At 41.9% G+C, this 26,651-nt stretch overlaps 1 protein-coding gene across 3 annotated transcripts in view; it reads right to left on the reverse strand.

Moving 5' to 3' along the window:
- Window positions 1-7: 7 nt before the first annotated feature.
- The window catches only part of LOC110974086 (putative receptor-type tyrosine-protein phosphatase mosPTP-1), a 101,630-nt gene continuing 74,986 nt past the window's right edge, over window positions 8-26,651 (reverse strand). For all 3 annotated transcript variants that reach the window (XM_087135343.1, XM_087135344.1, XM_087135341.1), the window contains 10 exons: window positions 24,939-25,073; window positions 15,494-15,648; window positions 14,844-14,979; window positions 14,215-14,361; window positions 11,856-12,023; window positions 10,394-10,519; window positions 8,823-8,957; window positions 7,726-7,889; window positions 6,629-6,764; window positions 8-6,241 (listed from right to left, as the gene is read on the reverse strand). In XM_087135343.1, the coding sequence (XP_086991469.1) occupies window positions 5,495-6,241; window positions 6,629-6,764; window positions 7,726-7,889; window positions 8,823-8,957; window positions 10,394-10,519; window positions 11,856-12,023; window positions 14,215-14,361; window positions 14,844-14,979; window positions 15,494-15,648; window positions 24,939-25,073 (2,049 nt within the window). In that variant the 3' untranslated portion in view covers window positions 8-5,494. The remainder of the gene's footprint in view (window positions 6,242-6,628; window positions 6,765-7,725; window positions 7,890-8,822; window positions 8,958-10,393; window positions 10,520-11,855; window positions 12,024-14,214; window positions 14,362-14,843; window positions 14,980-15,493; window positions 15,649-24,938; window positions 25,074-26,651) is intronic.

The following is a 26,651-nucleotide window of genomic DNA, read 5'->3' on the forward strand; positions in this document are numbered from 1 at the left end:
ACAAAAATAAAGCTTCTTACATGTTGACCAGCTCTGTTTATTTATGCTCAAAAACATTTTGGAAATGAACCGTGTTGAATGACATTGTACAGAACACCATACGCACGTGACACTACATAAAAACAGTCAATAATCTACAATATGAGTTGTGCTCTTAAGTTACATTATCTACATAATGCATTTACAAAGAAATTGAACTCCAAAAGTTATTTTGGTATGCACATAAATGATGCAACGGTGCAATTAAGACTACAGGACTGAACTGCACCACTCTTCATTTTCAGCTTGTTGTAGGTTCCACAGAAGGGCAAGCCGTCCAATTTCTAAACCCACAAATAATTGGAGGATTAGAAACCACCAGGAAATGTCTTGGATTTGGAGAAATGTTCGCAGTTCATGATTACATTTCAGAATGAATTCAACACAATCTTAAGCAGTCTTCCGGCCAGCAGGATCATCAAAACCATTCCTTTTTTTTCTAATTGATGAAAGAAACAGCACTTTCAGTCTATTACAGGATACGGAAATCTATGCTGTTGACCTTACATCTACAGTGATTAGTCTGACAATAGAAAACCTTGCACGTCTTTACACCAGTCCTCTCCACAATTTGGGAAACGATTTTCTCAATAATCTAAGGTTCTTGGAAGTGCCAAATGACACTAGTTTTATTCTTCTGGACTTATGGACTGATGTCTAACATAAGTTTAAAAAAGAAATCCTCTCGTTCTAATTAATGGCGAAACTAAACCAAAGTATTAAAGGGTAATAAAAAGTTTCTTTTAACACCTTCTCCAATCTCACAAAGGGCACTGGATGGAGGACAGAGTGGTAACAATTTTGTGATACCTTTTTACACATGTGACAAGTTTCAAGGGAAATCTTTAATTGAACTTCATCTGGTCTGCACCATTTACAGAGCGAGTATTATTTATATTATGACATTATAATTTATAGGCACAAGTTTCTTTTATTCGAATAGTAAATATTTTACACATTACAGGTGCAGAGAAAGCCCACAGTGTGTTTAGTTTAATCCGCGATTTCACACTCAAGCGATGTTATACTTTCCCCAATAGAGGGATCACAATACGATGCTTTTAGCGTCGATCTGCGCACTTCCGCCGCATTTGAAAACGAGGCTGTATGTGTCAGCTTCAATTCTTAATACGATCAGACGACTGAAAGTAAGGAGTTAAGACACAAAATACATAAAGGTATGTTAAATTCAGACTTTTCAGGCTGCAAATTTTTGTGGAAGAGTCTTTCAGGATGACTCGACACGTAAAATCCAAAGAAAATTAAAGGCAATTTACCGCAAACTAACTACCTGCGATGGTCGTGTATCTGCATGTGCAGTGGGCGTGGTTTAAACTGAAGTGGCATCACACTTACGAACTGGATACTGCATGTACTGTGTCGACTCCGCGGGCACGCACGACGAAGTTCAACACAGAGAGCCTCGCTTTCGATGCGGATATGCGCAGACGGTGCTAATGTGAAATCCCTGTATGACATAACTGCAAAATGTTAGTTGCTTCAAATTTTACCGAGTCCATTAATGGACTGCGCATTAATCTTATTTTGGAGCCAAAACCGGCCCAGAAATTTGTCACCATACCTACACGCATCTGAATAAAAAGCTAAGTCCCCGGTATAAAATATCATCTTCTTTGCCTGAAGGTGACATTTGTGCCCCAAAAATTACAGATACACCTGGAAAAAAAAACAAAAGTAAAAAGTAAATAAAAACAGGCCCTCCTGCTCGAGCAACATTGGGTGAATAATGCTTCACTAGCACACGTTCTATAATACTTTCACCTTCTCCCGCTTGTCAGTACAATAGTTACGCAAGTTAACATTTACATATAAAATGCACCACCATCATGTTATGTGATACAGGTATATCTTTATGAAGATTTTTATTTTTATATTGACACTGTTGAACTTGGCAAATAAATAAACAGCAAATAAAAGTGAAACACCTACATCAACTTACATTTTCCCATCTTGATAATGAGGTATTGTGTTAACATTAACCCTAACAGTCCTCAATCCTTCACCTGTTGGAGGACTGAGGACTGCTAGGGTTAAACATTGTCATAGCATCATTTATAATGTTGGTATACTGTTTCAACATATGACAGAGAAAAAAATGCCCTTTATAAAAAAAATTAAGTAGACAAATTCATTTGAAACAAATTTGGAAAAAAAACAAAACTGACCAGAAGGGTTGCTCTGGGGCATTAACGTTAGTATTTTCAGATCACTATTTACAAATGACCCATAAAGCCAAAAAAGTACATAACAGGTCCTGCTGTTAAAAATTTCTGCCATCTTTATGTTTGATGTCAATGCTGGCAAGCACACACTTTCACAGGATTTCGTACAAAACCCCCAAGTTTAAGCAATTTCTTGAATGTCACAGTTTCTCGGACTGTAGCAATCACCCTCAGGTTGGAACGCAATTTCACAGAAAACTTTCACTGAGCAATTTGATCTTCCAAGCAAAAATTAATCAATAGTGAACTATTGTGAAGCAATATGCAAACCATTTCAGCAGCCAGCTTTTGCTACTGAGTAAATAGTTTAACTTTGGGCCTCCAAAGATGGATCGCAGTCCTTGGTGTCGATGCGCTATCCAGTCAGTGCACGGACATCCTCAGTGCAATGTGCATGTTTGGAAGTTGTAACTGGTTCTTTGTCAAATGTCTGCTGAGAAACATTGGCAGAAGATGGAGCAGTTTAAGAAACTCAGCCAGGGAGTAATGCAGGTTCACTCTAAACATTACTGCCATATCACATGCATTCTGCAATAGAGAAATAGGGTACTATGTCGGTGAAAATGAGTAAGATGTCACCAAAGCAAACCTATCCCCCCCCAAAAAAGGCTTTCACTTCAAATGTTGGTGTTTCAGGTGTCAGGAAACTTATCCTGGAAAGTTCTTATGATATGAAGCTTCTGCATTTTTTTCAAAGCTAGGGAAGCCTCCTTGAAGAATGAAGAAATGGGCTCAAGTGGGCCAAAGTTTCTCCAAGAAATCAGGCTTTCTAGATCTTGCTCTGGAAAGTCAGTTATACCCCCCCCAAAAAAAAATCCACTACAGACCAATTTCTAAAAACAAGCACCCTTCTCTCTAATTATCAATGTCGCTGAAATACACTAGGAAGGTACTGCAGCCTGAAATGTAATGTCAACCCGGCAACACATGACTCATTTTCGGTCTCTCACTTGACGACTTCTGTTTTGTTACTTTGTACCAGCACATAAAATGGTTGAGATGCATTCTAAATTGGGTACAGGTGACATGAACGATATGGCAACATTATGCAAGAGCCTGAAACCACTAATTACAAACAGAATGCACACTGGGTGGGGGCGGGGGGGTAGTAAATATTCTAGCTACATCATTTTTCACACTTGTTTCAAGGCAAATTAACCCGTTCATAACCCACCCTTTTGAGTCGAAGGCCTTTAGAAGGAACGAAAACAACGTAAACCAGTGGGAACCCTCAGTAGTGTTCACCCACGCAATGTCCACTTTCACATTGAGGCCAAGCTTGCTGTTACATCAAAACAAGGGTCCAATGTGAACCAAAACAACTCTACTGGATAATGGCCTAAAGACTAATGTTGTGGGATCCAGTTACAATTTCTCTTTGGCTAAGGTTAATCAATCTGCACTTTCCAGTATTCAAGAAAACTATACAGCGATTGGCAGATGATCCATCTAAAGAAATTTAGTGGCCTTTGTAGGCCACCATAGGTTTTATTAACCTCTGTATACACGTATTTAGACTTCCTTAGTAGGAGTTTATACAACATGACCGTATTTAACTGGTTTTCTCACACGTTTTCAAAACTCGATTTGAAAAATGCTTTTAAAAATAACAATTTTCCCCGAATATAAAAGAAATTGTTGAAAAAAAGGCATTAGCAGCTACAAAAAGAATAAGTCATCAAAAATCATTTGGCAAATTGCTTTCTTCAGAAAAAACCTAAGAGGTATCTTTAATGAAATTCAGAACCAAAAAAGTTCCATCATCACTTGCCAGTCTAATCTCACAAGGTATATTTACATCAGCCGCAAAGTTGCCGATTCCTAGCGCTGATGTTAAAAAAGGTGGAAACAAAATACAAAATGAACTGCAGGTACAAAACTAAACCCTGTTCAAAGACTTTTGGGGGGGTTGCTAAAAACTGAAATATCATCCACCCCTCTGGAAACTAGCAGTTTGCATCAATCACTTTGGCGGTAAGAGGTATCCCCAAAAACACTTCCAGGGAACTTTATATGCAAACACAACTTGTGATGAATCCAACTCTCTACAGATGCATGCAGCCAATCACAGTGGCACTGCTTTTGCATTGAGGCCAAATCTATTAATGATAGAACAAAAAGAGGAAAATCACTGCTCCTTGACAACATACAGCTGGAATGATAGGCTCAATACCACTCAATTTCTACAGTTGTTTTTGAAATTCGGTATGTGGCCAAGATTTGTTGCCCTATATGCACTATTTACAATATTGTCCATGTGTGGAAAAGTTCAAAATGTAGGGGAATGGTAGCCATTTTTATTGAGTTGTTGAGGGCACTTCAGATATACAAATATATTGGCATGAGTAACAGTTGACTTATTTGAATGTTGGTGGCTGATTTACATGAGTTTGATAATTGCTGCTTCTCAGATAAAGGGTCAGCAATTATGTCAACTTCTCTTCCCCATGTCTGAAACTTCAAACTTCAAATATTTACTTCACGCATAGACACACGTATGACCTTCTGTGTCTATGTGTATTTCAGAGCATGGTTATTTACCAACCAATGATATCTAGGAAGTTGTGAAGCCAATGCAAACCCTGTCCTCATGTATAAGGATGAGGACAGTCATCCAGTCGAATTTGCAGTAGTTTAAGTCAAATTTTTCGATATTCACATGAGTCAGGGATCGACGTCTTGGCCAAAAAGGAGTGTTGATTCTGAACACACAGGACTCCTGGAAGAAACTGTACAAAATCTGTCCGTAACAAAACTAAAATTTTATGGAATCATCCTTGATATTAACTCTAACAACCAGAAGAGATTGCTACTCTAATGGGCAAGTTTGTGCGACGACTGTATTTAACTATAGTTTGACCAACACTGCTTGAATGATTGATGGTTTGGACCATCTAGTATACCAAATGGTGCAAGGCTCAAGGTAATAGTTGCACTGCTGGTTATCAATACCCAAATATAATTTCTCAGCACGGAGGGAACCATTCACATGAATATGATTGTACCAGATGTCAGTGACCATAAATGCCTCAAGAGCTGTAACAGCAAACTGTAAGTAATAATGAGATTTTACAAAAAAGTGTGAAAAGGGACATTCAAATGTAACTACACGTGGGCATTGTTAAAAAGCAATGGTGGTTAAACTACAGTTCGTGAACTTGCCCAAGGTGGAGAGTAGCATATGGTCAGGTGAGGAGGGGTCACCTGATCAGTCACATGCGCGTTTCTTCTGACTTGTTGCTGTGTGTCCCGAGGGACTCCCGGCTCTGTGACTTGACATTCCCACTCCCGGCAAAGCGGAAGTCGGCCGGCATCTCCATGTTCTCCTGCGAGGTGTCGGGGGAGAATCGCCCCATCAGCGCGATGGTCTCGCTGTCTTCTATGTGCACTGATTCGTGGCGCTTGTCACCCTGCAGGTGGTCCAGACCGTTCAGGTGGATCTCCGGGATGACTGTGGTGTCCGGCACGGTGCTGGGCGTGCCGTTGCCTGCATGGTTCTCCGAGTCCAAGCTGCCCTCAGGCTGGCCATCCCGGACTGTCTCTGCCAAGTCGTAGACCTCCGGTCCTGGTAGGTCATCTTCCCCAGGGGGCGCAACCCCCAGCGCGTTGGCGTTGGCAATGCTCAGGTTGGCGTTACCCCCGCCGGTCTTACGCTTCTCCGACTTGGTCCGGCGGTGCCAGAACTTGGACGGGCGCTGGCTGCGCTGGGGCCCCGTGCTGCCCAGTGTCTGGCTGCGGGCCCGGTACCAGTTGTCGCTGTCCAAGGAGCTGTTCCGGGCTGAATCCGACATCTGCCGCAAGTTGCCGCTGTCCGGCACAGCGGTCATGTAGCGCATCTTGTGCCAATCTTTGTTCTTTTCCGAATCATGGCGGTGCAGCGAGTGCGCCTTGAGGCTCTTCATCTGTTGCTCGGCTGTGTACACACTTTGGAGTGCTCGGTACAGAAAGTGATATTCATCCTGAACAGAGAAAAACAAATGGAGTCAGATTTCTCTGCGGGTATTTGCCTCACCACTGTGGCCCAGGTTCAAATCCAGCCTATGCCAACATGTGGTAAAGCTTTTTAGTCACTGTATGGTTTGTCGTCCACTTAACTTCTCAAATTAATAAAGCTTTCTTCAAAAACTTCTCTTTTTAAAAAAAATGTTGAAGTAACCTCAGTTGCATGATCAGAAAGATTTTAATTGACAAAAGGGAAACATTCAGCAGAAAAATATGAAAATTAAACAGCCCAAAGGCTGAAAGCAAGTCACACAGGAAATTATCCTGAGTGACCAGCACAAAATAATCAAACTTGAAACCGTGCCCAAAATAAAACTCAGCGACTTCTGAGCGATGGATCTCACCTTGGAACTGAACATTCCTGGCCTCTTGTTGGCATAGAGTTTCACCACCTGGTAGACGTCGACACAGTTCTCCATGATCATCTGCTGATGCAACGTGGAGAGGGCACAGAAAGTGCCCGCTTGCCGCCCCCCAAATCTATGGGTCCAAACCAGAGCAACCCAAAAGAATTTCAAGCACACCTTTGACGCCAATCCATAATTTCTTTTTGGGCAGGGACCTTGATATTTGTTTCTACCAAAATATTTAGCTATAAACGCAAGTCTAAAAATTCTTAGATGTTTTGTTTCAAAGAGTCTTGAAAATCCATCTGCCATCTTTGGAAAATTTATAAACCCTGCTTCCCTTGGAAAAAAAAAGGAATGAGACTTTATTTTTATTCCGTCAAATGTTTTGCTGCTGAACTCTCAGATCCAACTCCACTCAACTGGTACAACTATCTGCTAAGCGTAAATAGGTTACCAGCAAAGACAGCATGCACTATAAAGGTTGCTTAGTGCTACTGCTCATAATGTATATTCATAAAGTGTACATCTCCATCAGTGTCAGAACATTAGACACTATATCATTATTTTTCCTGCTCACTAAGCTCATTAACTTTCTTTAATTCAGTGCTGTAGTCGAGACCACACAAGACCATACAAGACCAACAGAAGACCTCCAGGCTGAATTCAAGTCACAAGTTATTCAAATAAACTGCAACAAAAGCATTCCTTTGTCACTGTTCCCCAATGTTACTCGTGACTGGTCTTGTGCATGGTCTTGTGCATGGTCTTGTGCATGGTCTTGTGTCTGGTCTTGTGATGGTCTCAACTACGACACCGCTTAAAATCATCTCAACTCCCTTAGGAGTATGTAAAAAGTTGATTGTATTAAAACATAATATCTCAAACATATGAGAGTACATTATGTTTTTGCTATTCATTATCGACGAATATTCCTTGTTTAGAAACAAACATTTCCTAGAAGAAATGTCTTGTTCTTAAAACGGAATTGGGTGAACGGTGTCATCAGTGGCATAACAGGTAGGATTTTCAAACTACAAAGGGCTGAAGTCAAGCGAGGAGGAGCGTTATCCCCTTAGATTCAGACTGCTCACCTGTCGTGCACCGTGACTGGTCCAACCACGTCCTTGTTGACCCGAGTCAGCATGTTGCTGCGCTCCTCCAGTGCGTAGATGAGGTCAAAGGCCGTGTGGAGCGGGGAGCAGCTGTCTGGCCAATAGCTGCAGTGGTACTGCTTGACCGTCAGCTGATCCTCGTCCTAGAGGGAAAAAAAAAGGCATCACAATACGACCACTTCATAATAGTGCGCCAGCAAAGAGTTTGCAAGCATCGGCCAATCACAACGCACAGAATTTGTCAACCCATTGCGCGTTTGGAAAGGGTCGACAAATTTCCCACGTTCTGATTGGCCAATGCGTTGCAAACTCTTGGTGGTGCACTATTGTGAAACGGCTGTATTGGCTGCTTCATAAGAAAAGGACAAGCAAGTTTTCCGAGCGGGGCACAATTGTTAACTTCTTTGCCACTTTGCATCTGACACTCCAGTCTGGCTTCCTGATGAATGGATGACTTAATATTATATAATACAGGGAACTTGTTACGTACTACAGCTACTCCATTATACCTTTAATAGGAAAGTCAAAGACAACAAAATTACATGGAAGAGTTTGGTTACGAGAATTGTATTCACTGAACGGAAACAGTTGAAAATGATACATGGCACTTTTACACTCATTTTGTAGATGAACACCCCTAACTGAGCCCCTAGGCGCAATAACAGTTACACAGTCTTGTTAATTTAAACAGTGGTTCCTGTTAATTGGCCAGACACCTTGATGATTTTTTTAAAGGAATCTTCCCTGAGCGGATAATTCTGTGTGATACTATTGGAGCACACTTTGCACTAGAACACAAGTGGAACAAAACTGGGACCTCAAGCCCTGCATTAGATTACAGTGGCTGTCAAAATGCTGAAGGCACATTAGATTCCAGAGGAGTTTGGATGTCTGCATCAAGTAGGACTGAGTGACTTGGAAGATCTTGTGCAGGGACATACTGTGAGTGGGACAAGGTCTTCCGGATGCCAAGTCAACTTGAAATCATCCGTCTGTGCCAAATGCTCAAATACAATCTTCTCATCTCCAGTATTCCCTCATCAAGATTTGCTCTTATTAATTATCATTTTGTGTACCTGTGAGCAGCACAGCAGAAACTCCCTGGTGATGTAGGACATGTTGGAATGTTCCTCCTCGCACAGGGTGACCTTGATGGTGCCAAAGGTCAGGGATTCGTCCTTGTTGGTGGGCCAGTAGATGGGACTGTCGTCCTGCGGGCCAGAGCAGAATGAGCAGACATCTGGCATTCAATCAAATGTGACTCACGCCTTGGCGGACAGTATTTTTTATTGTTCCTGATGGGGCAAAAGTCGGCCGATTGGTTCAATGTGCTGACTTCCGGAGGAGTAAGTCCTTAGTCGATTCTATTTAGCATTCCATGAAGATTGATCGGTACATATAATCATGAAATTGTACAGAGGAAAAAAAGCCAAAGCTAAACCAAGGAAAGGTGGCTATTATGCTTTTCCTGAAAGAAATGCAAGTTCTCTTGTGGATTCCCTAGAGCTGTCTGCCCGAGGGGAACATTGGGAAAATTCATGAGCCAATGCCACTCCCCATGAGGAAAGCTTTGTCAGTAGAGGAAATATCAAGTTTCAAATGACAAGTGAAAAGATAATCCACTAGACACTTCCAATTTAAAAGACACCAATGTACTGGTATAACCCTTGCGCCTCAAGAATCCATGAGCCCTTGAGGAGTTTGTAAGTTGTGGGAAAGCAAAGACAAAGGGGAACTGGAATAACAATCCACGGGAAGTACTCTTAAAAGTGAAGGATTTCGTTCAGTGGAATAAAAAAGGTTATGCTTAATTCCCCTTCCAAAGTTATCTTTAATCGTGTAAGGACATGTGCACAGTATGGCAATATTGAGAGGTTTGCAAATGCCCCCACGTGGGTTCTGTCACATTTTTGATGACTTGTTTTCGGCGTCCCAACAGATCACAGCCCATTATGTGTTGTGGGTTTTTTGAGGCATTTTCATTGAAACATTAGGCTTTCGTTAAAGTACTGCTGGTGAATTTCTGATGTTGTAAACAGGACATTTCCAACATCATATTGGGGATATTTTCAACATCTGTTGGGTTGAGATTTGAAGTTTTTCATGGTGAAGGTGGCATATGAAGGTAATAGATTTGTAGCAGCACCGTCTCTGTTGTCAGTAGGTGTGGTTCTGATACCAACCAGAGGGTGTTTGATGTTTCGGACAGTATGCTCTATCCATCGTCAGCATACTGCAAGGATTCCAATGGTGAAGTGGTTCATATGATGTCTGGAAGTGGTGATGTGTGGAGAGGACGCTAACTTAGTTCCATCTGGGTTCTTTTCAGAGCCACACACACTCACAAGAGAGATATTTTTTGCACAGGGCTACTGCAAACCTATTACCTTTATCTGCTAGGGTAATTTTGAACTTTTTGTTGTAAAATCCTCAACGTCCCGTTTGGCCAGTATCAACATCTTCTTGACCCCTTTTCAACTGTCAGTCAGCGGACAGTCAATGTCTTCTTCACAACACATTTTAAATGTCAGTCACACCACTGTCAAAAGCTCTGTGAGACCATGGTCAGTGCTCAGTTGTGAAAGCTGCAAACTTCCACCGAGACACTTTTTTTTTGGAAATCTTTTATTCCTCCTCGCGGTCATACCTCCTCTTTGTCCGTCAACATGACGATGGTTGTCGAGTTACACTCCCACAGCATACGCCAAAACTCTGTCATGGTTTCCTTCAATGGGTACTGGGTGACAATGAACTCCCTGTTTCTACGGTAACCCTGTCCAATCAAAAGGCAATGAATCAGAATATAAACTCCCTGTTTCTACGGTAACCCTGTCCAATCAAAAGGCAATGAATCAGAATATAAACAACAATCACTAAAAAAAACCCAAAGCTAAACCAACAAAGGGTCTCACAATGATGCAACTCATAACATAAACTTTATCCAATGGATCCTTGTTGAACGTGTGCTTTGATTCATTCCACTTAAATCTTGCTACATGTACGCATGATTCTTCACAGGTCACCGTTTCCCCCGGTGAGTAATTTTTGCTGTATCCTGAATAGCCTGAGTTTTTCTGTTAGTGCAAGTCCTTTTCAAAGTATTTTGTCAAATACATGGATAATTTTACAATGCCTTCTTGTTTAAATACTCTATTTCCCACCCATGTTCAAAAACCAAAGCACTCAAACCACTCCTTAGCAGGCCCTGTAGTCACTTTTTTCACCTTGGTAGCCCAGTGGACTAGTTAACTGAAGATTGTACTAGCTCATTTAGATTTCTACTAGCCTGTATAGAAATCAGTACATTTTGAAAGAGAAGGCTTACGGTAATACCATGTGGACAGATCTCTTTTTGGAAGAGGTATGGTTCTCTGAGGAAGAACAGAGTTCACTGGAGAGACGTTGAGTACACACTCAACGGTTCTTTTCAGAACCCTACCTCTTCCAAAAAGTGATTTATCCACATAGTGTTACCGAAAGCCCTCTCTTGAGTCTGTCTCCATTGTGCAAAGCTTCAAATCTTATCCAACACATTTTTCTAAGCTGGTATATACTTTTGCACCTACATTTATTTAACACCAGAAGTATTACCATATTTTGATCAAAGTTTCAAAAGGTAGTTTACTAAATTTTTCGCTACTCCACTGGACAACAAAGGAAACAAGTTTGGGTAACATGTAGTGATTGTGGCTAGACGCTGTTCTCCAGGTTAGAAGTATTTTGAGCACTGTGTAGTTTCCTTGCGCTTGATTTCAGCCGGACCAGGCTATCCAGTTTGATATACTTGTACTTGGAAATGGCCTTTACAACAACACGAAACTAGGGGCAAGGAAGAGGGGGTGGGGCTGGAATGGGGGGCCCTACCTACATGTACAAGCTACACTATCCATCAGCGGCGGCGGAAGGATTTTCAAAGTGGGGAGGGGGCCCAGTTGTTAGACCATCAGGCATTAGTCATTATTAGGTAGATCCATTAAGCCCCATCCAATTACAGGATCAGCGAAAAGTGGGGGGGGGCAGGCCCCCAGTCAAAAAAGTGGGGGGGGCATTCCCCCCCCCCCCCCGGCTTCCATCACCAGTGCTTCCCATCCACAGCCCCTGGCCGTTACCTGTATGAATGACGCGTTGATGTAGTCAGACCCCTCCTGCCCTGCCACGCCTGAGATGGAGACCCTGTTCCTCTCCATGGGCAGCAGCTTGCTCCGGTTCTTGCTGCGATTTAGGGCGTGCCGGGCCTTGGAGAACTCGTAATCACGAATCTTCTGCGTGGCGATGAACTGCGGCATGTGAGAAAATCAAAGCAGTGGGTAAATGGAGTCGTAATACATGTCTGCTTCATTCAAATTTTTACAAATTAAGTTAATTTATTTCCTACCAGAATCTTTATAAAGTGCCAATTTCCATCCATCTTGAAATATGTATGAATCCCCACTTAATGAAGGCATACCTTGGGTACTAAAGCACACACCCGACCTTGCTTAATTGTACATGTACTCTCATAATGTAATTTCATCGGTATAATGTGGTCATGAGTCAAAACGAATGGGCCATCTTGCACAACATTGCAGGGGTGAGACGAGGGGAAGAGGATGAACAGAAATCTAGGAAACAGCCAGTCTAGGGGTTGCAACAACGTAAGCAACACTCTTGACTTTTCAGTCACAAACTGTCCTCCAACAAGGGGCTCTGCTGTGCTAAAGTGGGCCCGTTTATCCACAGGGTGAACAGAATCAGGCTTGCCAAAGGGTGACATACGATCTCTTAGAGGTTTTATGTGTATGTATCATTGTGTCTCGGGTCATTACCCATGAAATGAAATGTGCAAATGATCAGTATCACATCAAGAGAAGGTTTCTGTGCTTGGAAATGTGGTCAAATGGTCCAAGCTCGGTAAAGTTGTGATACCCCTTATGACCACTTGGGGTACACTAAATGGTATCACGTTGGGCCAACAACCTGAATCTGAAAGAGGCAGAATATACAGTATCGGTCCACTTTCAACACTGAAACCCTCCGCATGAACCGGCTAAATGTGTGTCTTGCTGCTGTCAACCTATCAGGATCTTGGGTGTGTCTGGACAGGTATTACCATGACTACCTCAGTCAGATACATGAACTGGGCCAAAGGACAGCCAAACAGGTACACTGCGTTTGAAAGACTGCGCAGTGGTTTGGCCGACCAGAAAGTGCAATCGCAATGCACTACCATTCCATTTCATATGCCACATGTTAAATAATTCAGAACAAAATCTTGTTTGAAATAGAAAGACGTGGTGTGCAACTATGGTACTATTGTAAACTACTACGACCAAAGGGCTAACAAGGAAAAGTGAATTTGTGCATTTGACTTTATGCATTGTACCGGCATATTGTGACCGTAGCAAGCTATCTCGGTTTTACTTGATGTGCAATAATCCTCGAGACAGAAGAGGCATGTGAACATAACTCACACTGATGCATGCACATGTACAAGCATGTCCACACGTGCCACTAAAAAGCTGAGGAACCAGGGAAGAAAGCTGACACAGTAATGGAAATTCTGTTAGTTTCATACCTAGCAACTCTAATCCTATCAAAGGTTCAATGAAGGTTAATGAAATGACAAGCACCAATTACATAATTTGTAGAGACTGGAAATGAATACACCATAGAGAATATACAATGTATGTGGCTAGTGACCATGACAACCATGCACCAAACCTCCATGTAAACTTATGTACACGTACATGTATTCGCTCTTTGCACACTGCCACCATAGGCATGCAGAGCCTCAGTCTTGCAGCTTTACACAAGAAATATAGCCGGTTCTGTGATTCCAGCGTATGTTGCTCAGTAATCTTGTGCGTGCTGGGTCAGCTAATACCATGCGATTGGACAACATTTCAAAAGCTGCGTTGACGCAATGCTGACTCGATTCTACAAGCTGCTCTGCATGCCCGTGGCGGCAGCGTGAACAAAGAGCACATAGAACGCTAGTATAGTTTTCCAGCTACATGTTAAATCAGTAATTCTGTGAGGTCATGTGATATATCTGCTGTCATTAGGTGAAATTATGCGGTGGCGTATATCACTCAATGTCTCAATCAAATTGTGAAAATGAACTGGATATGTGCCGGTACATGTTATGCTTCGATTCCAGCGGAAATGTGAACCAGTTTGGGTACACCGTGACCCTCTGCATTTAGTTCCTGCCTCCACTCTGCAACGGTCACAAATGCACCACTGCTGTGCACTGGATTGAATGACTTTTTTTACACACAAATGATCCAGCATCTCACACCAAATGTGCATGTAGTTTTGCATATACAATCGGGCAGTATATGCATTTATGTCTGTGGCTCTAACGAAGAGTTGTTGCAAGGTAGCATAGCACCATCTCTTGGTCATACACAGAACTTAAAATGGCCCAAATGCCATGGCTGAGGCTTTACAGACTCAGGAGGTAAAAGGTCTTTGTATGGCACCCACCTTGAAGTGTTCGTCCAGCAGCACCTTGCCTTGCTCGTCTGGTAGCGTCATCCGGTCGGTGTACTGTCTCAGGTCGGCTGCCTGCACCGTGGTATTGCCGGCCTTCAGCCACTCCAGGAGGACGTCGTGGATGAACACGTACTGCTCCTGATGGGTCGAGCCAAAATCAAGAGAGGGTTAAACACAAGCACTGGCAAAAAAGACATTGTTCTCCTGTAAGTAGTCCTTGCCTCTTGAGAAAAAATCCACGAAATACAGTCTTTATCCTTGCAAATCAATGGCCAGCCATCTGAAGTCACATCTGAGGACAACATATAATTCTCCTATAAACTGACTAGCGCTGTTGTTTTGTTCAAGTTATTCCAGACTTTTTCCTCGGATAAAACTGTTTTCACATCAACCGGGGGAAACTGATTGATAGGTTGTACTTTCTGTCAAAAAAGGTGCCCAAGAATTTTCTGAGAGGGTTATGATGTAATAAGACCAACATGGAACTGGGCATTCTGAACTTCAGTTGGATATCCCATAGTCACCAGTCATGCCACAGAGCAGTACAGTATATGACTCGAATGCCATTTTGACAAAGTCTGCAGCAGTGGCGTGCCCTGATGGAGAGCCGACCACCTTACCTCCGTCTGCACCAGGTAGTTCCTCTGCGTCCGGATGCGCTTCAGGAAGCCGAAGACGTTAACCTTGTTCTCAGCCTGCATCTGCTTCAGCATGCTGTCAATCACGATGTACGTGCCTGTCCGGCCCACCCCAGCACTGCAGGGGTAGAAGTTGGATGGGGAAAAGAGAAGTCCATCAATGACCAACTTAAAATCTAACCCAACCAAATCCTTGAAAATCTACCAGAAGGCTTCAAAGGGCAGATTTTGTAGGTTTGAGGAAGGTAGAACACAGCCAGTATTACTTCAACATGAGGCTTGATGTCTCTAAAAAGTTTAAGTACAAATACTGTGCTAAGGGCTTCCTGGAAAGTGGAGGCTTTTGAAGGATTCTTTAAGATTCTCCGTAACAATAAACACACTTTGGCAGGATCAAAATGGATATATATCTGTAAACTTTGGTGAAACTAAACAGCTACCGCCAAATTCTCCTTGTATGTTTAGGAATTAGAACTGAATTTCAGTTTAAAGACTAACTTTTTATCTGACGTCTTTAAATCTTCGGCTTTTATGAGACCGAGTACATTCACTTTTACACGGACAAAAGAGGTAAACGATGGAAGAATTTTGAGGCTTAGCTGTAGTATCCTCCTCAGAGATTTCCTGCATACCTGCAGTGGACCACCATGGGGCCAGCATCGACTGGATTGGCTACCGATGATTTCTGGACGAATGCCAACACCGGTAACGTGTAAGCTGGTACGCCGTGGTCGGGCCAATCGGTGAAGTGAAACTGGAGGATTCTGCGCTCCGGAGCTTTGCCGTGCTACGATTGTACGAGAAACGGATGGGAAAAATTATCACTGTAAATACGCTTACATGAGACTATTTCTGCATATTTGAAAGAGAACACAAGACTTCTGGGCAGTTTTGGGTGAACAACATCAACTTCTTTTTAAAACTAGTGATCTCAAAAACAAAATCTGTTAATGTGGCAGCCACGATTTTCACTGTTCACAATTTTCAAAACTGTGCAGGTGAATAAATTCTGAGTTCAAGTCTCATGCTGAAGACCTTGTGGTGATTGAACATTCCATAAAAACAAAATGGTAACCTGACTACATTACCTACAATGGACAAAATGCAGTGCTTTTTAATGTACATCTCAAGTGTGACAATATTTATCAGCAAAACAGCTTTCATGCCAATGAAAGAAATATTAATAAAAAATAATAACAAGAGATAGATTTTCTGTCAGTTTAGGGCCACTGCTGATGACGTGATGAAAGAGACCAACCAAGTTTAAAGAGCACCTCTGAGGAAAACACGTTTTCTCTGATTTCATCTGTTCAAATAAATATGAAAGCATCCAAATTTGAATGCAGTGCATGTAGCCATTGTTTGTAGCCAGTTTGGTATGCACAAGGGTTTATCCACTACGAATACAGGGCAAGGGTTCCCTCATTTTCTCCGAATGATGCAATCTACACTCAGAATTCGCATCTTAGCAAGACCAAAAAAAAAAGCCCTTTTTAGCTTGTTATAGTTGAGTTCTGAAGACAGATGACACCGCGTTTGATTTGGATGTTTCCATATTTATTTGAACAGATAAAATCAATAAAATCAGAGGAAACATGTTTTCTTCAGAGGTGCTCTTTGAAAGGAAAAGGCCATTGGTATAATGTAATACACCCTACTGAGGGTTTGCGCGAATGAGGTTGCCACAGAAAAAAATTTCACTTGGGTATTAATTGCTTGTTTCTTTTAGCATTACAAAGAACAGGCAAATAAATAATGTTTCATTCCTTTGTTTAAAGATTAAGGACATTTAGGAAAAGAATCGAAACCCCCAAAAGGTAGATCAAAGCAAAATTCAGTAAAATCTGCCATCCGAAAGGCTGACTTCCAAGATCTCTAAATGCTTAAAAAATGGGCAAACCAAACAAATAATTTCAAACACAGTTTCATGAAGTCTGTCCACATCACTACCGATATGAACACAATATTGAACAAAATACCATCTAATACACACGTAAATTACGCCAGTGGAACGCAGTGAAATGGAACATGACTGCGTTCATATTAAGGCTAAAGATCAGCAGCACACAGACTGCAGATGCTCTAAGCTCAACCATGGTCAACGAACCACGCCAACAAGTCAAGCAAACTTGATGAGCAAAACGTTTTCAGTCTTGCGCTGATCGCACTGTGAACTTAAAGTGATTAATTAATAAATGTGTGACAGCAAATTGAGCTCAAAGGGAGCGTGACACACACGCTGAGCAGCTGCTGTCGCTGTGGATCGACCAATGGGCAGCTAGCTTTCAAATTTGCTTGGAGACAAAAGTACAACAGTCACTTCCTTAAGATGGTACACAACACAAAAAGATCACGTGACAATCTAACACTAAACAGCATGCAACCTTGTGTCCACATACACGATTCTATAACCAAAGCACTCTGTCACAAAGTAAAAAGAGAATTCCAGGGGGAAAATTCCAAATGGTACTGATTACGATGGCTTCAAAAATGAAACAAAGCTAGAGAACACTGATACGCATGTCGGTTAAGTAAGTGTGCCTTGAGAACATTTTGGGGAAAATGCAGAATGATTTTTTTTTTACAAACTGTACAATAGTATCATGCTTTTACTACTGTCAGACTTATTCCAAAACTTCCCTGTATTCCTGAATTCTTAAACTGCACACAAGATGTGAAAAAGGAGTATCCACCATCAATGTGCCACTAACAATGTGTCATGCACAATGTGAAAACAAAACCAGTACTAAAAGTAACAGAGAGGTTGTCAGAACTTACAAGCCAAACAACATTTACTTCATTGTTGTCCACCATAAACTATGAATGTAGACGTGAAAGGAATGGGGAGGTACAGACAGAGGGAAGATGTAGTTTAAGGTATTTTTTTAACTATGGATGCTTATATTTTTAGCAGAAAAACAAATTGTTTGTAAAGAGGGCTACACACTTAACTAGATAACTTTTAAATCAGTCAAATGACAATTCTTTCAGAGTCATTTGTACAGAATACCGGTAGGTTTATTTCTCACCAAATCCTCCTAAGTTTCAACACTCCAGGGCCCGAACATAGAGTGATATTTGCTCCATGACTGCCCTTGCCTAGTGGTCAAGTTTAAGCTCAATACACCCTCAGTCTTTACAGACTTCTGGGACCTTATGTTTGTGTTTAGAACCAATGGGAAATGACGTGCGTACCATATACACTTCCATCTACGAAGACTCAAGGAAGGCTTGATGTTTATAAAACCACATCAGCCACACAAGCGTGAAAACTGGTTATGAAAAGCAAAGCCAATGCACACTCCCAGTTACCGATAGATCTGAGCAGAAAGTTGCTTAAAAAAGTCGAGTTTGCATAAATTGGTTGACCTCTGCCCCCATCAAATCTGGCAGTATCACTTTTGGGTCGACCATTCGGAACACTTCCTCTGTCCACAGCCTACACATCTCATTTTTTTTCTTTCTGTGTTGTGCCATTTGTTCCTACAAATGAACTGTGGAATCTATTGTTTACTGACACTTTTAGACACCTACTGTATTATTTACATCCTTGAGAAACAAAAACAGAGAGGAAGAAGAGATAACAAGTCACGCATTTTTAAACATCACAGGGACAAGCCACCTTTCAAACAATCTGGAATAAGCCAACCAAAAAAAATATTCTCTTGGCACATAAGCTTTATACAGAGCAGTTACTTTGAGGAACATACTGAGAGGTAGCACATTTCAAGAAACTTATAGTGAGTGCAATAGGTTTGTTGGATTTACAGCCCTTGGTGGTGGGAGAATAGCAGGTAGGATTTTGAAATTAAAGCCAGAAGAGACAAAAACTAGATTTAAACCCACAACTTTCCGGTGGTGAGCTTGGAAATGCTGATCACCACATCATGCAAAGATGTCCCCCCCTGAATTTGAATACAACAGATTCATGCAATCTATACACTCTATGTGCCAAAGTCCTTCCCCACATTAAGTGTGGGTCGGGTTTACTAGGGAATACCTACCCAAACAGTCACTACATATGCAAATTTCCCATGCATGTATTATTCACTCGCTGAAAAGATTTGATCACCCGTGGTGCACCCTGACCTCCCACAATGCAGCACGGCCTCGCCGCTATGATAATTTTGATGCATACCTGAAAATAAATGGCCGGCGTAGAGGAGTCAGGCCGCGTGACGTTCGTGATATGAATAACAAAATGAACGTCCATAGCAACTCACTCCGAGAAGAGTACTCATTCTAGTACATGTACATGTTAACCTTGACTGGAGGAAATTGCTAGTAATTTCCGCTCAAGGAAAGGATCTCTGCGGACAATAACCACTTCGATGCCCGAAATCGTGCTAAGAACTAACAACAGAAAGTATTCATTTCAGAAATGAAAATGATTTGACAGAATTCTCTTCCTTCGCTTCAATCATGCTTAGCGGCATCAGAAGGGAAAGCTCGCGACACTATCGCAACAAAATAGGTGACTCACAGCTGGCCTTCTTTTGACAGACCTCATAACAGTCACGGTAATAAGATTTTGGACACGCCCACTTTGAAGTGAACGGTGTTCGGATAGTGTGTGTTATGACAGGGCCGCACAGCAGAATCTGTGCTCACGTGGAGCCACATATTTGGGGCCCACAGAATGGTCATTCTGCTGATCACAGTGTTGTACATGGTGAGAAGCAGTGCAAAATTTCTCCCGCAGGACCCCTTGGGGAAAGCCCGGATTACGGGGTGCCAAAGGGTGTGTAAAAATCCCAACGGCTTGACGAACGTTAGGTTCGGATGCATGAGGATGCGGACTGCAGAGACGCAATGGTATGTCTGCGTCACGATGACGAATTCACTGTGACAGAACTGAAAAAGATAGGAAGACTGCCTGGAAAATGTTACTTGTGCGTTCCTGTCTTGGTGCCCAGTGACGTAGTCTCGAACGCTGGCAGGTTTAGACTTGTAGCTGTCATTAGAGATCACCAGGTAAGGCAAGGACTTGCTTCACCGTGGCCTAAGTGGACCTACCAATGGCAGCGAGAGTAGCTCCAGAAGGCCATGACGGAGACTCGGAACTGGGTCCGTGTACCGATGGCATATTCACCGGGGCAACGATCCGGGAAGTTGGCCCGGATAGTGCTACTGTGTGGATTATGTCTGGATGCCCACGCCATAGATATGTCGGATGCTAGGTCGCATTTGCATGTAACGGCCGCCTGGAAAAGTGGGGCAGTGGCTCATGTTCATTTGAGGAGGGAGCCCGATGGACTCTCACAATACATGTATAATCGAAGACAAATAGGACGAGCAATGATAATACAAGGTCATATCTATGACGAGGAATTTCTTTCTTTTTCTTTCTTTCTTTTTTTAAATTTATTTATTTTCCATAACTGATAACATAAGGAATTTGTAAAGTTCCAAGAACCGTGTAGCAAAAACGGAAGCTTGATAAATCGAAGATGCCTTGGAAGACACGTCCCTTACGTTACGGCGCTGAGAAAAGGAGGATGATTGGCGGCGAGGCTGCACTGCATTCTGGGATGTCAGGGTGCACCACGGGTGATCAAATCGTTTCAGCGAATGAATAATACGCGCCTTGGGAAATTTGCATAAGTAGTGACTGGTTGAGTAGGTAGAGTGCCGTAGACAGACTAATATTAACACAGTGCATCAGAGCATGAAATATAACAAGAACAGACAGGAACGTTAAGGCTTACAGTGCCACTTTCTGCTAGAAATCCCCCAACTGTGCAATACGTAATTTAATTACACTGGGATTACTCATTGCATTCTTAAGAATACTTGTCAGCAGGCTTTTAAATAGGTAATAGTAGCTTAGCATCTTAAACCAGTGATTAGTTATTTGTGAATCATGCTCCATCACAGTGCCATCATCTGCTTGTTATCACCTACTACGGGGAGACCACTTAGAAACACTGAAAATAAATTCAATGAAAGAAATGCATAGGGTTCAAGACGGCAGAGCTGGAGTGGAGCCTATTGTGAATCCCATCACAAGTCAGTCACAAAGTCTGGTCGCAAGTCTGGTCGCAAGTCTGGTCACAAGTCTGGTCGCAAGTCTGGTCGCAAGTCTGGTCACGAATCTGGTCGCAAGTCTGGTCGTGAGTCCAGTTGCAAGTCCTGAGTAAGGTCACAAGTAACAGTGAATTAACAGTTACAAAAGAATGGCTTTGTCACAGCTCATCTGAACAGCTTGTGAGTCAACTTGAAACTCTGACTTGTGATAGACTTGTGATGGACTTATTACAACATCTAAGACAGACACATCCAAACATCAGCAAAATAGAACAGAGTGAACCTACTGTTTGAGCATCCTGCATGTTGTGGGAAGCAAGTGAGAGAAAAGACCAAACAATTATTCATTCAATATTGCCACTTAATTTCACCAGGGCAACCCTACCAGTTACACATGAACTGTTCCCCCAAGGGACCCCACGGAAGAAGTAAATAAAAAATGTTCAAGTTTGGAGGTGAGAGGAAAACCTGAACAAGTATTCCTGGGAAAACCCATGGAATCCTTTTCCACATGTTTGCCTGGATGGGACTCGAATCGGGGTCACAGAGCTGGGAAGCGATGGAAGTAACCCTGCAGCAGCCTGATCCCAAAATTCCAATGCCTGATTCCAATCACAAGCACTGTAGAAGTAATTCTACGAACTTGGCAACTGGAATTTACCGGTACTTTACAGGAGTTACTGGGCACTAAGTCAATAATGTTTCATGGCAAAGTTTCGCACAGCAGATTGATAATTTTGAAAGAGATTTATTTTGTTTTAAGTACCCAGCAAATAAATTTGAAAAAGGTGGAGAGGGAAGCACGGCGAGCTGGACACTATTCAACACATGGTGGCGCTGTTCGCTATCCTGTGTTGCATCAGGGCTGCACTTTTGTTTTTTTTACCAACCTCAGTCGAACTACAGGTTGTTGCCACAACCCAACAACATCCGGACTAAAAACTGTCACACAGTTACTGCGTGTCTTGGATACATGTTCACTGTATGAGTAAAAGACTGTGAAAATGACATGCAAAAATCTTACTTCTTTAAATACACAGGTTTAAATTTGCCACTTCAGTCCAGCAACTGAAATTAATTAAACAGAAAGACCTACAGGTTTCAATGCATAGTTGACATCCTTTCCAAAGTTTCAATCATTTCAAGAAATTTGAGACAGGGCTTTATACTGATTTCTTTAAGCTTCCTTTCATTTTCATTCTTTTACGTTTTAGAAGGTTCGTTTTTCATACTGGGGCCAATTTCATAGAGCTGCTTAAGCACAAAATTTGCTTAAGCGCGAAGAAACCTTATTTGATAAATCAGGTAACCAGCCAAAACTCCATGTTATGTGTATTGTTTTGGGATCGTATTTAGCTGTTTTTTGGTTAGCATAACAATCAGATAGAGTTTGAGCTGGTAACCTTTGTTTATTGAGCAAAGTTTTTTCCCGCTTAAGCAGATTTTATGCTTAAGCAGCTCTATGAAATTGGCCCCAGGTCTGAAAACAATCATACCTCTTGCCATGAGTAAAATTGATAAATAAACCTTACTGACAGCCAAAGCAAAATACAACAAAGCACTTTAAACGTGACCGATTTTCTATTTGTAAAGATGTTTGTGGTTGTTTAGCATTCATCCAAATTCATGTCTTGCTTATGAAGGTAAATGATTTTGAACAGTGAAATATTTAGTCAGTAAATTCAGGGAAAGAATGAGACAAAGCAAAATGTTACATGTACAGTGTAAAAGCCCATGAGAATGCCACTAAAGGAACACATTTCACAGAAAGCTTAATGATGAATGACTGAAATACAGAAGTTGGATCGTGAGTAAGCCCCTTGGTGAATGCTTGAATGCCAACTTCCTGCAGTTCTCCGGTTCCACTCTGTAGGATGTTACCACCCTGGCTGCTGTTACTTTAAAACTGGGGATTTGAAGTCCCAGGTTTTAGTGTGAAAAACACGGTAATGGGTTACTGTTTAGCGTACCAGAAAGTTCAGCCGTTTCTTGGAAAAACTGCCTAAGTGTTAGGAAAAATCATTGCTTTTAAATGCAGCTGGGCTAACTGCATGAAGTGCAAAGGTCAAAAATATGTGCTTGCCAAAAATAGGTCACCAGCTAACTTGCCATGTGAAGAACACAACTTGAGGCCAGTTCATTGTTCTTATAACAGTACAGAAATCTTCTTCACGGTTTTCTGCCCAACAAATCCATGAAAATGGACTTTCTTTCTGGTGTTGTTTCAATTGGTAGCAAATAAGGCCAGATGGGCGGTCACAGGTGGTGATGAATGGAATGGTGACAATGTGCGTCACTGAAACGTCTGGGAGGGAAATGGCCTAATTGATGAAGGTACGTCACAGCTACCGCAAAATTCATGCTGACGACAGAGGGAGTGGTTTTTTTAATGGGGAAGGGGGTTGTTGCGGTATTGACGTTATGATTGAAGTAGGCCCGCATGACCCAGACATCGTGTCTGGCAGACCTGTTGTTTTCACTGTTAGTTGTGAGAGGCCGCCGGTAAGATGTTGCGAACAGACAGCATGGAATCAGACATGCATGACGCCCGACTGCCCATGACGAAATACCGGAATACTCACATCGGATCGGATTGTATGACTTTAAAAAACAGGGGGAAAAAAATTCTTGTTAGACTCTTCCTTTCTACTGCTAAGTTAAAGGACTCAGAAGTTCACAAAAAGGCAATTTGAAATTGCTTTCCCTGTCAACCGAATGCTAATTCAGATGATTAGGATGGGATCAGCAGAAGGTACTTGAACTTCAACTACAATACCTTCTAGCCTGAACCAAATCTCCCATGATTCCTAGCACCAAGCCTATGGAATACCCAATCATCTGGCAGCAGTTACGGTGAAAACCTGTTTTGAATCTTAACCCTACGACTTTGTCAGAAAGCTGGCTACCAGTGGGTACATGGAAATGAGTCCTTGTTACATACGGCGGTCAACAGTACCAATGTTTCCGTTCAACCCCAAAAGAGCAGGGAGGGGGGGCGGGCAACAGGCCTGTGTTCGGCAAAGAATCTTTGAAAGCTTTCCAGTGATATCTTGCAATCATTTTGACACCAGTTAGATGAAAGATCAGCCACACCATGAAGCCACAAACTATAAATGACCACAGAAACAAAACCTCGTGTTGTTTTCATGGTAACTTCACTGATGCACTCACAATGAATGTCTTTACACATAATGCTGTATTGCAAAAGAATTGGAGGATCCCCCCCTCAGCTGTGAGAGAAAGAGGAAAAAACAGCTCTTTTAAGTTTAAGAGCCAATGCTTTGACAATAGGAAGGTGGTCCCATTGAATCTTGTGGTGTTTGGCAGCCTCAGCTGATGAGGCTGTTTGAGACTGGGGATGACTGACCAGATGGCTCTTCTTACACTGAGCGTGCTTCTCACTATGACAACTGCTATGTAATACTTCCCTAGGGGGTTGGGGTTAGTGCTAACGCCATGCTGGACAAATATTTCTTAAAGGCATCCATTTTACCTGAAAAAAGTAAAACTGAAAAAGCTGCTGTGAACTGCTATGGAGTGACATATGGTATGTTCAGCTGAGAGCTCACCGAAGGCCTCGTGTTTTGATCCTAGTAGAATCTTTTCAAAGGCAAACCACTTAACTGTTCAAGATCCAACAACATTTCAAACCATGTGGGGCTTGAACCTCTGGCTTGCTATGAAGCTCGATTCTCAGAGGAAAGCTACATGTATGCCGTAAATGTGTCACTCTAGACGGAAGGGGGGGACACAGGAACCCTCGTACTTGCATTACATAGGGAATGGCAGAGAATTTACAGTCTAAACCGTGCACTGACTTGTCAAATACTGCAATCTCACACAAGGCACGGGTTCATGATATTTTGGCAGGCTTTTTCCTTTTTTCCTCTTTATACTCTCTCCTTCATTTTGCCAGAATTTACCGAGGGGCGCAAAGCCCCACAGCGCCCTTCCCTAATCCAGATCTTTGCACGTATGTGTTTCAGACTAGGAAATCATTCACACCCAACAACCCAATGTGACCTAGCTGTGTTCTTTGAATGGCGTTACCTTCCTGTGTTTGTGCTTCAGCAGGAAGTGGCGGACCATGTGGCTGGCGTACTTCTCTTTGGTCTCTAGCGTGACTTCAAATTCCCCGTAGCGCTCGGGCATGCCCTTAGCCGGCCAATAGCGATCACACTTTCGCTGTTGGGGGGAAAACAGAAAAATTGCATCAACACAACCACTCAAACATGATCCTCTTATGAGAGAAAAAAAAATTGGCTTTCAAAGAGACTGAATACTGGTATCATACAACATTTGTCTGTGGGATGCCCTGTTGGAGATCCCTTAAGGCTATCACGAGATCCCACAAGACCTCTAGTCTGAATTCAAAAGCAATGCCAACGAACATGACAAAACTGCTACAAAACCTTTCCTTGGTCACTGTTCACCCTCAGGCGTTTGAATAGCCTGGCTTTGTGTCTGGTCTTGTGGAGGTCTTAAGTATAATCAGTTGGTATGTTGGTCGGTTGGTATGTCGGTTGTTGATATGTTGGTCGTTTCGTATGTTGGTTGGTTGGTTGGTACATAAACATGTATTTGTGTTGGTTGGTTTGTATGTTGGTGTAATCATTTATTTGTTGGCTCTGTCTTTTACTGCATATTTTTTTATAGTATGTATTATTGTTAATTCGCCTCATCTGTGGTATTTGTTCTTTAAATATCGTACTCTGTGCAATTTTTTAATATTCAGTTATTAATTTATTTTTTTTTATGTCAATTTTAACCTCTTATTGTGTATATTGTAAACCAAATATTTTTTAGTCTTTTGACTTTCTATTTGGTATTAAGAAATAAACCGTAAATGAATGAATAATATTGGGGAGATAATCTGCTAGCCAAACTAACTGTGGCTCAAAGCTTGTACAAGTGCAGCCACAAATATTTCCTCAGAGAGAGCCTTGCAAAGCAGCTCCAAAGACACACTTAGGCAAAAAGGAAAGGTATCAATTAACAGTCAGTGCTAGTAAATCTGCCATTTCACACACTACATGTACCTTTGCAAAAGGTTTTTTTGTGTATTTTCAAACACTTCTATGAGAAGCCTTTCCCACTGTCTTTGTTTCCAATTTTTGACAGCACTGACCTGCAAAACTGAACTGCTTTTCTCATTCAATTGGAAATCTATGCCAGTAAATTAGGGGATAGGGAGGACAGGGTAAATTCCATTTTCTTAAAAATAATCCTTCATTTACAACAAATTTGTTTCCAGGAAATCGAGAGAACAACTGTGCCGGAAGTACAACAGCAAGCATCCACCTTTTTTTTCACAAGTTACATGGGTAATTCCAGGAATTAGGGGTCCAAAAGTGTGACATTTTTGTATCCCTGCAACAACTGATCCTTGTTATTTGACATGGAAATATCACCGACATTGATTTCAAACTATTACTATTTGTTTGGCAGGTAATTTGCATTAATTCATCACTCTTGGAAATTAGAAAATGTGTTCTGAACGTACAAAATCGTATGTCAGATGTGACAGGGACACGAATAAAAAAATGGACCCCTAATTTCTGGAACTACCCATATGTCATTTGAACTCAAACAAACTTTTGTATGTATTAGTCAAAATGTGTCAGGGAAAAGAGCGTTCGTAGCATTTCTATGCTCAGGCAGCGAAGCCAAAACAAGTGACTCAGTCCACCAGAGGTAGTGGCCAATGCCAAATTCATCAAGATCGGATATGAGCAACCGCATCTTCTAGCATCACATGACCCT

Source organism: Acanthaster planci, linkage group LG04, assembly GCF_054643075.1.
Source record: "Acanthaster planci isolate LZ-2023a linkage group LG04, COTS_SCS, whole genome shotgun sequence".
Lineage (NCBI taxonomy): Eukaryota > Metazoa > Echinodermata > Asteroidea > Valvatida > Acanthasteridae > Acanthaster > Acanthaster planci.